The sequence below is a fragment of the Macaca nemestrina genome, chromosome 14, assembly GCF_043159975.1.
Source record: "Macaca nemestrina isolate mMacNem1 chromosome 14, mMacNem.hap1, whole genome shotgun sequence".
Taxonomy (NCBI): Eukaryota; Metazoa; Chordata; class Mammalia; order Primates; family Cercopithecidae; genus Macaca; species Macaca nemestrina.
Genome location: NC_092138.1, coordinates 82222531 through 82235556, shown reverse-complemented (window position 1 = coordinate 82235556; position 13026 = coordinate 82222531). Strand labels below are relative to the sequence as shown.

At 45.1% G+C, this 13026-nt stretch overlaps 1 protein-coding gene across 2 annotated transcripts in view; it reads left to right on the top strand.

Annotated features, from left to right (window-relative positions):
- The first annotated feature begins 310 nt into the window (after positions 1-310).
- LOC139358195 (prostaglandin reductase 1) overlaps positions 311-13026 on the top strand; it is a 33019-nt gene continuing 20303 nt past the window's right edge. Inside the window, exons 1-5 of one of the 2 annotated variants that reach the window (XM_071078153.1) lie at positions 311-386; positions 2897-3012; positions 5289-5334; positions 6521-6577; positions 10059-10226. In XM_071078153.1, coding sequence (XP_070934254.1) covers positions 2907-3012; positions 5289-5334; positions 6521-6577; positions 10059-10226 — 377 coding nt within the window. In that variant the 5' untranslated portion in view covers positions 311-386; positions 2897-2906. Of the gene's footprint in view, positions 387-2896; positions 3013-5288; positions 5335-6520; positions 6578-10058; positions 10227-13026 lie in introns of those variants that run through there. The other variant, XM_071078152.1, reaches the window with a different exon arrangement.

Genomic DNA, 13026 nt, shown 5'->3' with positions numbered 1-13026 from the left:
GTCACCTGGACAAAGCTCTGTTAGGGGTTTTACTATCAGAAGTCCCCAACGCCCCTACACACACAAACACATACACACATGCACACGCACGCGCGCATATGCACACACACACACATAGGCGCACACACACACACGCACACACACGCGCGCGCACATGCACATAGGCACACACAGATAAGCGCACACACACACACAAACGCACTCAGATTCCCCGGACCCTGGTTTTCCTCCTGAGACCTTTTCGGGGCCGGGGCTCTCACCCTCCAGAAGCAGCCCCGCCTTGGAGTGGCCCCACCCTCTCCTGGGACCTGTCATAAAGCGGTCCTCCGGCGCACGGCCGCGCCGTCCCAGCCGCCTTCCCCAGGCAGTGGAACCCTCGGGCTCCTGTAAGTAGACCTCCTGTTTTCTTTCCTTCGCTTTTCTCCCTCCCTTAACCCCCTTGCTTTCTTCCTGCCAAGTTTCTAGACGCGCCAGTGGAGGAGGTTTGCGCTTAGCCCTCCTCCCCTTACGCCGAAATGACCGCTGGGTCTTGCACTCCGAGGATCTTGGGAGCCGATGTCCGGACGCCTCCCGGCCCTGCAGTTCCTTGGAGAGTTTGGAGACGCGCGCAGGAGGGAAGCTTGGTTACAATCCCGGACACCCGGCAGCTGCCTGCACCCGGCAAGGGGCTGGCCAGGAAACTTGTGGGACCGCACAACTCGGCGAGGGTAGAAGAAGATCGGGGTGGGGATTTGGGAATGGGCACGCAGGCGGTGGGTGACGAGTGGCGGGCGGCGGGGGTGGGAGCAAAGGGCGAGTGGGCAAAGGCCGGTCGCCGCGCCAGGCCCCCTCCTCGGGCGGACGAGACCTTCCCGGGACCTCGCCCCTCTGGGGCCAGACCCTTTCCAGAAGGGCTTGTGGACTTGTAGCGAGTTTGGAATGTCCAGCGGTTGCTTTCTAGGAAAAACGGACAAAGATGTGTGGACACTTAAAAAGTTCAACTCGTAGAAGTAACGACTAGAATGATGGTTGCCAGAGGCTGGGAGCGGGTTCGCGGGTGAATGGGAGCTTGTTGGTCAAAGGGTACAAAGTTCAGAGACGGGAGGAGTAGGTTCTGAGATCTGTTGCACTGCAGGGTGACTAGAGCCAATAATGTGATTTCAAAATAACTAAGAGCAAACTTCAAATGTCTCATCATAAAAGTCATACTTAGGATCGGGCGCGGTGGCTCACGCCTGTAATCCCAGCACTTTAGGAGGTCGAGGCGGATCATTAGAGCTCAGGGGTTCTAGACCAGTATGGCCAACATGGGGAAACCCCGTCTCTACTAAAAATACAAAAATTAACCGGGCGTTGTGGCGGGCGCCTGTAATCCCAGCTACTCAGGAGGCTGAGGCAGGAGAATCCCTTGAACCCGGGAGGCGGAGGTTGCAATGAGCTGAGATGGCGCCACTGCACTCCAGCGTGGGCGACAGAGCGAGACTCCGTCACCAAAAAAAAAAAAAAAAAAAAAAAAAGTCTTTATTAAAAAAGAAAAAACGGCCGGGCGCGGTGGCTCAAGCCTGTAATCCCAGCACTTTGGGAGGCCGAGATGGGCGGATCACAAGGTCAGGAGATCGAGACCATCCTGGCTAACATGGTGAAACCCCGTCTCTACTAAAAATAAAAAAACTAGCCGGGCGAGGTGGCGGGCGCCTGTAGTCCCAGCTACTCGGGAGGCTGAGGCAGGAGAATGGCGTAAACCCGGGAAGCGGAGCTTGCAGTGAGCTGAGATCCGGCCACTGCACTCCAGCCTGGGCGACAGAGCGAGACTCCGTCTCAAAAAAAAACCACAAAAAAAACAAAACAAAACAAAACAAAAAAAAAAGAAAAAACAAGAAGGAACAACCCCGGGCTGCAGATCGGACCGCCCCCCTGGCTCCCAGCCACCCGTGTCCCCTCCCCGCGGCACCGGTGGGGAGCCGGGAAGGTCAGCGGCAGCTCCAGAACGTTTTGATACTGGATTATTTGTAGCGGATGCACACGCGGGAAGGCGCGGGTCCCAAGTGATGCGGCCGAGTTCGGTCCAAGCAGAACGTCCTGAACCCCCAGCTCGGGGCAGCCTTCATCATCTTCGCTTGCTTTGGTGTAGGGTTTAAGCTCAAAATCGGTTTGGTGTGCAGTTTAAACTCAAATCCCTCCTGGGCCAAAGAAAATTCGCATCCAATGGCTGAGTTCAAGTGGCTCACACCTGGAATCCCAGCACTTTGGGAGGTGGAGGCGGGCGGATCGCCTAGGCAACACAGTGTGGCTCGTCTCTACAAGAAAGAGAGAGAAAAGTATTAAAAATAATAATAATAAATGAAAACAAACAAGCAAAAAAACCGCACCGGAAAACGGAGCGGAGCAGCGGCGCCCCCCGGTGGTTTTCGGGAGTTCTGAGACTGCCTTGAAATGTCTGGCTCCTTCTTTCTGAAAGAGGTGCATGGACTTCTTTCTATGGGGTTCTTTCTGTTTGATGCTTTTTCTTAGAATTCACTCCATGTGAGATTTGAAACGGAATGGAATATTCGCACTCCCCGTAACTGTTCAGTGCCATAAAGAAACTCTAGCCTAATAGTGGCTGGGAAGAATTTCTTTGCTGATGTATATTTTTTCCTTGTCTTGAAGATTTCTTTAAACCTCAGTTTCCTCATCCCTACACTGGCAATGATACTAATGTCTATCTTATAGGGAAGTTATAAGGATAAAATGAGGTAATCTGTATGAAGTGCTTAGCACAGCACCAGAAACATAGTAAATATTAAATGAATGTGATTGGCGTTATCTGATAATGATGGGATTAGAGGATATTGTAGTTGTGCTATCTGGGCTCAGTTTGATGGCGAGGGAACTGTTAGAAAGCATGGCAGTTGACTCCATATTTACTGTGTTCTAGGAGCTTCAGGATGGTTCGTACTAAGATATGGACCCTGAAGAAGCACTTTGTTGGCCATCCTACTAAGAGTGACTTTGAGTTGAAGACAGCTGAGCTACCACCCTTAAAAAATGGAGGTAAGCCATACTAAAAATATTTCAGAGTTGGAAGGGACTGTATCAGTTAGCTTTTGCTGCATAGCAAACTACCCCAAAGTCTAGTGACTTTAAGCAACAAGGTGTATTAGTTCACAAATCTTTGGGTTGGCCATCTGGGCTGAGTTAAGCTGGGTGGTTCTTCTTAGGTCTCATCTGGGATAAATGGTGAATTTAGGATGGGCCTTGCTCACATGTCTGCTGGTTAGCAGGCTTTCTGTTGGGGTGCATGCCTTAGTTCTTATCTATGTGGCCTTTCTAGCAGGCTAGTTTGAGCTCTGTTCTTATAGTGGTAAGAACATTGGCAAGCTTCAATGTGCAAGCACTTTTTTTTTCTTTTTTTGAGACAGAGTCTTGCTGTGTTGCCCAGGTCGGAGTACATTGGCATGATCTTGGCTCATTGCAACCTCTGCCTCCCAAGTCCAAGTGATTCTCCTGCCTCAGCCTCCTGAGTAGCTGGGATTACAGGCACCCATCAATACACCCAGCTAATTTTTTTTTTTTTTTTGTATTTTTAGTAGAGACAGAGTTTCACCATGTTGGCCAGGCTGGTCTCGAACTCCCGACTTCAGGTGATCCACCTGCCTCAGCCTCCCAAAGCGCTGGGATTACAGGTGTGAGCCACAGTGCCTGGCCTTAATGTTTGTATTTTTAGGAGAGACGGTGTTTCCCCATCTTTGCCAGGCTGGTCTTGAACTCCTGACCTCAGATGATCAGCCCGCGTCGACATCCCAAAGTGCTGGGATTAATGGTGTGAGCCACCATGCCCCGCTGTGCAAGCGCTTTTCAAGCCTCTACCTGTGCCACGTTTGCTAGTATCCCACGATGAAAGCAAATCACAAAACCAGCTCAGATTTGAAAGGCAGAAAATAGATTTCTTGATGGGAGAAATGGCAAGGAGACCAGCACACAAGGGTGGGACTTATTTGTGGCCATTTTGCAAATGCCACATAGACCTTTCCAGGGTTTTCTGTGTGAAGCCTCGATGTCACGTGGCAGGATTCCCCTGCTTTCACTGATAATTGAAATTCATGCTTGAGTGCGTTACTCTTCCTGGCTTTGACCAGACTATGGGGAGGATGTCCTCTGTATCCTCATGAGCCTGATGATGGCAGTGAGGTAAGCACTGCCCAGTAGCTATATGAAGAGTTCAGACTATAAGAGGAGTCTCTAAGGAGTGTTTACAGGTAGGTATAAGCTTTTGAGAAAAGGGGATGCAATCAAGTAGCATGGCAAAGTGATCAGTCCCATCTAAGCTGTGATGGCCATGACTCAAATTCAAAATTCCAAAGAATGTGTACATGAGCGTCACTCCAGCAAAATGCATGTTCTCTAACACTCACTGGGGCTGGTGGTGAAACCATATGGTGAGCACTGGAACATAATGGTTTAAATGTGGCCTTGGGCAAGTTACTTAACCTAACCTTAAATAAAATGGAAACAATATTTGTTGAATATCAAATGACATAATTCATGTAAAGCATGGAATGAGTGCTGAGTAAATAGCATTATTATTATTATTTTTATTTTTATTATTGTTATTCTTAACTGGGCTGGGCCAAAAACGAGAACCCCTTCTTGTCTCTGCTATAGAAGCACAGATAGGAAGACATTCCTGAAGCAGAGTATTATCTGTGTTGTTTTAGAATACCAAAAACAGGCTGGGCGTGGTGGCTCATGCCTGTAATCCCAGCACTTTGGGAGGCCAAGGCGGGCAGATCTCTTGAGGTCAGAAGTTCAAGACCAGCCTGGCCAACACGGTGAAATTCCGTCTCCACTAAAAATACAAAAATTAGCCGGGTGTGGTGGTGGGCGCCTGTAATCCCAGCTACTCAGGAGACTGAGACTGGAGAATCACTTGAACCTGGGAGATGGAGGTTGCAGTGTGCAGAGATCAAGCCACTGCACTCCAGCCTGGGCAACAGAGCAAGACTCCATCTCAAAAAAAAAAAAAAAAAAAAAAAAAGCCAAACAAAGGCATCAGGCCTTGAGTTCTGTTTTTTGAGTTCTGTTTTTATCCTTCAACTTTTATTTTAGTGTTAGGGATACATATGTAGGCTTGTTATATGGGTAAATTGCATGTGGCTGAGGTTTGGTGTACGAATGATCCTGTCGCCCAGGTAGAGAGCATGCTACCTCATAGGTAGGGTCTCAACCTTCATCCCGGTCTCACCCTGCCCTTTCTAGTGGTGCTCAGTGTCTATTGTTCCTCTCAGGCCTTGAGTTTCTAATTGCCTATGGAATGCTTTATTTTGTAGAGGTCCTGCTTGAAGCTTTGTTCCTCACCGTGGATCCTTACATGAGGTATTATTTATTTCCCCCCTCAAAATGCTAATGCTGTGTTACATGCTATTTGGAAGTAGTCCGTCTTTTAAAATATCCAACTGACTTAAAACATTGTCGCTTTCCCTCTGTTTCTCCCAGCCAGTAACAGTGATGGGATTCATGCACGTTCATCTTTTGCAGGCAAAGGTCTAAGTAGCTTAGTGAGGGATCACCTCGGTTCCTTTGTCCCAACCATCTCCTATCTGCCCTGCACAATTTGCCTTTCACTGCTCAACAGAATTACTTCCAGAAAAAAAAGAAAAAGAAAAAAAACCCTTAAAAGAAAAAAATAAAAAATAAAGCCTGCGCAACATGGCAAAACCCTGTCTCTACTAAAAATACAAAAAATTAGCTGGGCGTGGTGGCGCATGCCTATCGTCCCAGCTACTCAGGAGGATGAGGCAGAAAGATCACTTGAGCCTGGGAGGCAGAGGTTGCAGCGAGCCGAGATCGTGCCACTGTACTCCAGCCTAGGTAACGGAGTAAGACCCCATCTCATAAAGAAAAAAGAAGCCAAATCCAAATTTGTCTATTTCACTACTGGCAAATAATTTGGATAGAGGAAGATGCTAAGATTAAAATCAGCTTTTCTGGCCTTCCATTTACCTGTATTCTTTTAATGTAGGTAAATCTGCAGTTGACTCAAACTTATATACTCAGCAAACAACTCAGGGAGGGGAGGAAATCAAAAGGCTTTATTGACCACTAAGTCCTCATTATTTTTTTGCCCAGGTAAATAACATAGCCATCATTCTTTTACATTTTTTTCATAGCTCATTGATAAAGACTCAAATCTGAAGTGGAAAACACAGTTAAAAATGTTAATTGGCATCTTTTTGTGTAACTAGTGTTTTGGGTAATATAACTACGCAGTGGTGCCTGGGTTATATTTTTTAAGTCATTGGTAGAAATTCATCTTTATTGGAACATGGCGGTAAGACTTTTGTGTTCACTCATTAAAAAATCCAATCGGAGTGCTTATCTGAGGTCACAGAGCAGAACTTCCTCTAACAGCTTTCCTCCTGCATCTCACCTAGTTGTAGCCCTTCATCTGTCTGGGTTTTATTGCCGCATACACTTACCCAGCAGTTTTCCATTAGCTTGAAACTCAAAACAGTCCCCCGATGCTCTTATGTATTAAGAATGGATTTTTTTTTTTTTTCAGAATTTTAGCCAAAACATTGAAAGAAGGTGATAGAATGATGGGGCAGCAAGTGGCCAGGTAATTATTTCCATTTGTCCCAATGCTTGGAAAATATGTCTCCTCTTTACCTCCTGCTGGGTCCTGTCTCTGTCCATCACTCCTACAATTTCTTCAGCCTGTGTGGGTCACTCACTGTGTGATCTTAGAATCAACTTGGGAAATCCTGTTCTCTTCCTGACTAGCTGGAAAGGAGGGAAGGATGTGAAATTGTCATTTTTTCAGCTTCACTTTGCCATCCTTACTTTTAATCACTAAAAAATAAAATAAAATAAAAAATAAAAATTTCATCCAGGTCATGATTATTGTAAAAATTCAAACAAAACAAAAATTTTTATCTTGGAAATTGAAAGTTCCCCCATCATCTGAACCTTAAAGACAACTATTGATAATATATTATTATTTCAAAAATTGTGGGCCAGCACGTTTGCTCACGCTTGTAATCCCAGCACTTTGGGAGGCCAAGGCGGGTGGATCACCTGAGGTCGGGAGTTCAAAACCAGCCTGGCTAACATGGCAAAACCCCGTCTCCACTAAAAATACAAAAATTAGCTGGGCACAGTGGTAGGCGCTTGTAATCCCAGCTACTTGGGAAGCTGAGGCAGGAGAATCGCTTGAACCAAGGAGGTGGAGGTTGCAGTGAGCAGAGATCGCACCATTGCACTCTAGCCTTGGGCAACAGAGCAAGACTCTGTCTCAAAAAAAAAAAAATTATTCATGTTTTCTGTATTTTATAGTTTAATTTTTTACGATAAAAATTTTGAGTCATTTAGTTTTTATATTGGAATAATGAGTGGGGCCAGGTTCAGTGGCTCACACCTGTAATTCTAACACTTTGGGAGGTCAAGGTGGATGGATTGCTTGAATTCAAGAGTTCGAGACCACCCTGGGAAACATGGCAAAACCCTGTCTCTAAAAAAAACCAAGCATCTCATTCTTTATTTTTTTAAATTGTGTGTCTCAATGACTAGCCAGTTATTATAATACCATTTGTAGAAATCTTACATGGATATTTCCTGGGATTTCAATGACCTTACAGATCTATTTAGAGGAAACTGACATCTTTACAATTTCTCTCTCCAAATACAAGGTATGCTTCTCCATTTATTCATTTTGTCTTATATCCTATTAACAGTTTTCTTCATGTAGGTCTTATATGTTTCTTGCTAACAATTAAAGAAATGAACATGTATTTAGGCTTGCTGGATTGGCAAACTATTTTTAAAAATATTATAGTAATGGAGATGATACACTCATACATAGATGGTGGAAGGGGAAGTTGGCACAACCTTCTAGAAAGGAATTTGGAAATTTGGCAACATGCAGCAAGAGTTACAAACGTTTTAATACTCTGACCTAGTAATACCATTTATAGAAATCCTGACTAAGGAAACAGTATTGAGCCAAGTGCAGTGGCTCATTCCTATAATCCCAGCGCTTCAGGAGGCCGAGGTGGGTGGATCTGGGAGTTTGAGACCACCCTGGGCAACGTGGTAAACCCCATCTCTACAAAAAAATACAAAAAAGTCTGGACACAGTGGCTCACCCCTGTAATGTCAGTAATTTGGGAGGCTGAGGTGGGTGGATCACCTGAGGTCAAGAGTTCTAAATTAGCCTCGGCAACATGGTGAAACCTGGTCTCTACTAAAAGTACAAAAATTAGCTGGGCGTGGTGGTGGTCGCCTGTAATCCCAGTTATTCAGGAGGCCAAGGCAGGAGAATTGCTTGAACCTGGGAGGCGGAGGTTGCAGTGAGCTGAGATCACACCATTGCACTCCAGCCTGGGCAATAGATTGAAACTCTTGTCTCAAAAAAAAAAAAAAAAAAAATTGGAGGGCCACGGTGGCTCACGCCTGTAATCCCAGCACTTTGGAAGGCCAAGGCGGGCGGATCACATGGTCAGGAGACCAAGACCATCCTGGCTAACATGGTGAAACCTCGTGTCTACTAAAAATACAAAATATTAACTGGGCGTGGTGGCGGGCGCCTGTAGTCCCAGCCATTCGGGAGGCTGAGGCAGGAGAATTGCTTGAACTCGGAAGTCAGAAGTTTCAGTATGCCGAGAAGGCACCATTGCATTCCAGCCAGATGACAGAGCAAGACTCTGTCTCAAACAATAAACATAAAAAATTAAAAAATACGTATAGTACACATTTTAAAATTCACCATTGAGACTGACATAAAATACACCCAAATGTTAGCAGTTGTCTTTGTGCTGTGAGATTAGAACTGATATTTTTATTTTATATGTTTAAAATTTTCTAGAATAAATATGTGTTACATAACTTTATGATCTGGGGATGAAAGATGGTAAAGAAGGATAAAGAGTTGGATGAAGAAAAGGGAATCAGTAAATGAGACAGAAAGGGTGCATCTTAGAGGAGGAGGCAAAAAGCCAGCAGAGATCATTAGTATCCTGGGAACCAATGAGGGGAGACTTTTGGGTGACCCTGTGTTAATAGAGTGGAAAAGGGTAGGCCGGGCGCAGTGGCTCACACCTGTAATCCCAGCACTTTGGGAGGCCAAGGTAGGTGAATCACCTGAGGTCAGGATTTCGAGACCAGCCTGGCCAACATGGTGAAACCCCATCCCTACTAAAACGACAAAAATTAGCCTGGTGTGGTGGTAGGCGCCTATAATCCCAGCTACTCAGGAGGCTGAGGCAGGAGAATTGCTTGAACCCAGGAGGTGAAGGTTGCAGTGAGCCGAGATCACACCATTGCACTTCAGCCTGGGCGACAAGAGCAAGACTCCATCTTAAAAAAAAAAAAGCATATATATATATATATATATATATATATAGAGAGAGAGAGAGAGAGAGAGAGAGAGAGAGAGAGAGAGACAGAGACAGAGACAGAGAGAGAGAGAGAGAGACCGGTGGGGGAGAGAGTGGAAAAGTAAAACCAGACAATGATTAAGGAATATCCACTGGATTTTGTGCTCAGGAGGTTCTTGCGACCTTAATGGAGTAGTAGGGGTGGAAGGCAGGTTGCAGTGGGTTAGCACATGAATGGAAAGTGAAGAAGTTGGGCTGAAAAAGGAAGATGAAGGAGCAAGGAGATAGGGGAGGGATGGGATTATAAGACGGCAGAGTTGAGCATACTTATATGTTGAGTGAAAGGGAGAGTAGAGAGGAAAATCTCAAAGATTCTGGAGAGTGGAAGGCCAAGGGAAAGAGAGTGACACCTGAAGAAGAGAAGGCTAGTGTCCAGGTCACCTTGAGCCAGAGGACAGAGGCCTATTGCTTAAAAGGAAGAGAAGTGGGTGAGAACAGGCACTCCTCACCCCATGAGCCACTCCTCAAGTGGCTGGGTAAGTTGAGAGTTCTCTGATGATCCCTATGCCGATGGCTGAGAATTAAGATGGAGGGGGTGGTGGACTATCAGTTGTGGAATATCAACCTCAGTGCCCTTTTGTCAACACTAACCCCACAGCATCCTGACTCCCTTGAAAGGGAAGACATGTCCCATGCCTTAATGTCTTAATGTGCTTTATCTTTCAGAGTTGTGGAAAGTAAAAATGCAGACCTACCAAAAGGAACTATTGTACTGACTTCTCCAGGCTGGACAACACACTCCATTTCTGATGGGAAAGATCTGGAAAAGCTGCTGACAGAGTGGCCAGACACAATACCAGTGTCTTTGGCTCTGGGGACAGTTGGCATGCCAGGGTGAGTTTCATGAATATATTTCATTTGTTTGAATGTCTGACACTCTGGTTTTCCAAAATGTTTTGTTCAGAACTTGGTCAACAGGAAGATATTTGATGCACGATAGGCTCAGGGGCTGATTAGAGAAGATGGCAGGACTAAGCAGGAAGATCAACCTAAGTGTCCATCAATGGTGAATGGATAAAGAAAACATGGTCTATATACACAGTGGAATACTATTCAGCCTTAAAAAAGAAGAAAATCTTGTCATTTGTGACACCATTGGAGGACTTTATGTTAAGGAAAATAAGCCAGGCACAGAAAGGCAAATACCACATTATTTCACTTAAATGTGGAATCTAAAAAAGTTGAACTCATAGAATTAGAGAGTAGAATGATGGTTACCAGGGGCCGGGAGGCTGAAGGGTTGGGGAGATGTTGGTCAAAGGATACAAAATTTCAGTTAGACCCACCATGCCTGGCATGAACAAATATTTTAGTAATTAATATTTGCTAAAATTAATACCTTCTTACATTCAATTAGTGGACACTAAACAATTGCAGCACTTCTTGTTCTTTTCTGCCTTCCCTGTACCCTCTACGGGTGAGAGCTCTTCCTCTTCCTTTGTTATCCCACCCATCCTTCCCTCTGCACTGTGAACGAGGTGTAGGGGAGGAGAGGTGAAGGCAGACACGAGGAAACTTTGGTTGTTGAGAAGGTAATTTGTAATATATTAGGACATCCTGACTCCTGAAGGAGAAGGTGATTTATTCACTCGTGTATATTTCTTATTCATCTGATCCAAGCCACTAAGGAGTGCATGTTAATGTACGTTTACTCTAAACAACAGTGGTTCTCAGTGACCGAGGTGGGGAGTCATACATGCCTGTTTCTAAGAATCCTCTGGCAACACATCACCCTTTCAATGAGAATTCCTGTCACTATGAGTCACTGACCAATGGGATGGGTCTTCTTTGCTAATGCCAGAGTTTTCTGGGCCAGTTCACCTAACCCCAAAAGAGAAGCAGAGGTTATACTTTCTGATTGAGTTATTCCACCTGTGACAACCAGCATCCCCCTCTCCCAATATACCTTCTAGATATTTCCAGAGTTGGCTTTCAATTATATATTCTGATCTAAGATACACAAAGCCTTTCCCAAACATTATCTCCTTTTAAAATAAAATGGAGGATGGGCACGGTGGCTCATGCCTGTAATCCCAGCACTTTCGGAAGCCGAGGCAGGAGGATCACCAGGTCAGCAGTTCGAGACCAGCCTGACCAACATGCAGAGACCAACATGTCTCTACTAAAAATACAAAAATTAGCCAGGCATGGTGGCATGTACCTGTAATCTCTGCTACTAAGGAGGCTGAGGCAGGAGGATCACTTGAACCCCGGAGGCGGAGATTGCAGTGGGCCAAGATTGTACCACTGCACTCCAGCCTGGGTGACAGAGCGAGATTCCATCTCAAAAATATAATTTAAAAAAATTATAAATAAAATAAAATAAAGTAAAATGGAGATAAGATGAAGAAAGCCAAAAGTAAAGAAATCCTTGAGGGAAAATGAATGTTGTACTTTGGACTAAGAAGGACTTAATAGAATCAGTGGTTTGGAGAGCAAATACATGAATACATGTGCTCTTCCAACTTAATTGAAGGAAAAGATGCAAAACTTTGGGGGAATGTTAAATCTGTGGAGTCTGGACAGCTAAAAGACACCCTAGATTTCAAAGTTAACTTCTCTTTTAATCTATATCAGAAGTGCTAGCATTCTTGAGAGTTGACCCATCCCAGCCAGGTATGGTGGCTCATGCTGGTAATTCCAGCACTTTGGGAGGCTGAGGCAGGAGGATCGTCTTAGGTAAGGAGTTGGAAACCAGGCTGGGCAACATAGTGAGACCTTGTCTCTACAAAATTTCAGAAATTGGCCGGGTGTGGTGGTATGTGCCTGTAGTCCCAGCTACTTGGGAGGTTGAGGTGGGAGGATCCATTGAGCCCTAGAGGTTGAGGCTGCAGTGAGTGTGATTTCACCACTGCACTCCAGCCTGGGCAACAGCGCAAGACCCTGTCTCAAAAAATTTTTTTTTGTAAAGGGAGTAGTTCTGAATTGCTAGCATTCATAAGAATCACCTAGAGTCTTATTAACATTTGGATTATTTCTGAATCAGTGGGTCTAGGGTGAGGCCTGAGAATCTAAATGTTAAACAAACATTTCAGCCAGGTACGGTGGCCTACACCAGTAATTCCAGCACTTTGGGAGGCACAGGCGGGCAGATCACAAGGTCAGGACTTCGAGACTAGCCTGGCTAACATGGTGAAACCCCGTCTCTACTAAAGACACAAAAAATTAGCTGAGTGTGATGGTACATGCCTGCAATCCCAGCTATTGGGGAAGCTGAGGCAGAAGAATCGTTTGAACCCGGAAGTCAGAGGTTGCAGTGAGGCGAGATCACGCCATTGCACTCCAGCCTGGGCAACAGGGCGAGACTCTGTCTAAAGAAAAAAAAAAAAAAAAAAAAACAATTCAGGTGATTCTGAGACACCTGGTGCTGCCTCGCCATTTTGAAAAACATTGTGTTAAGGGAGATATTTGGATTCTCAGAAAAAGTGCTGCCTGTGCCTGTGCCTGTGCCTGTCACTGCCTTCTATTCAATGCCAACCTCTCATGGGCCCCAAATATAGTCAGAGGCTGTATAAGCTAACTAATGTCAACATGTAGTTGTTTTTTTTTTTTAATGCAGAAATAACTTTACATGAATTTGTCTGAAATTCTGCAAGTGCCTTAACAATCACTATAATGGGTCCGGATTTTATTG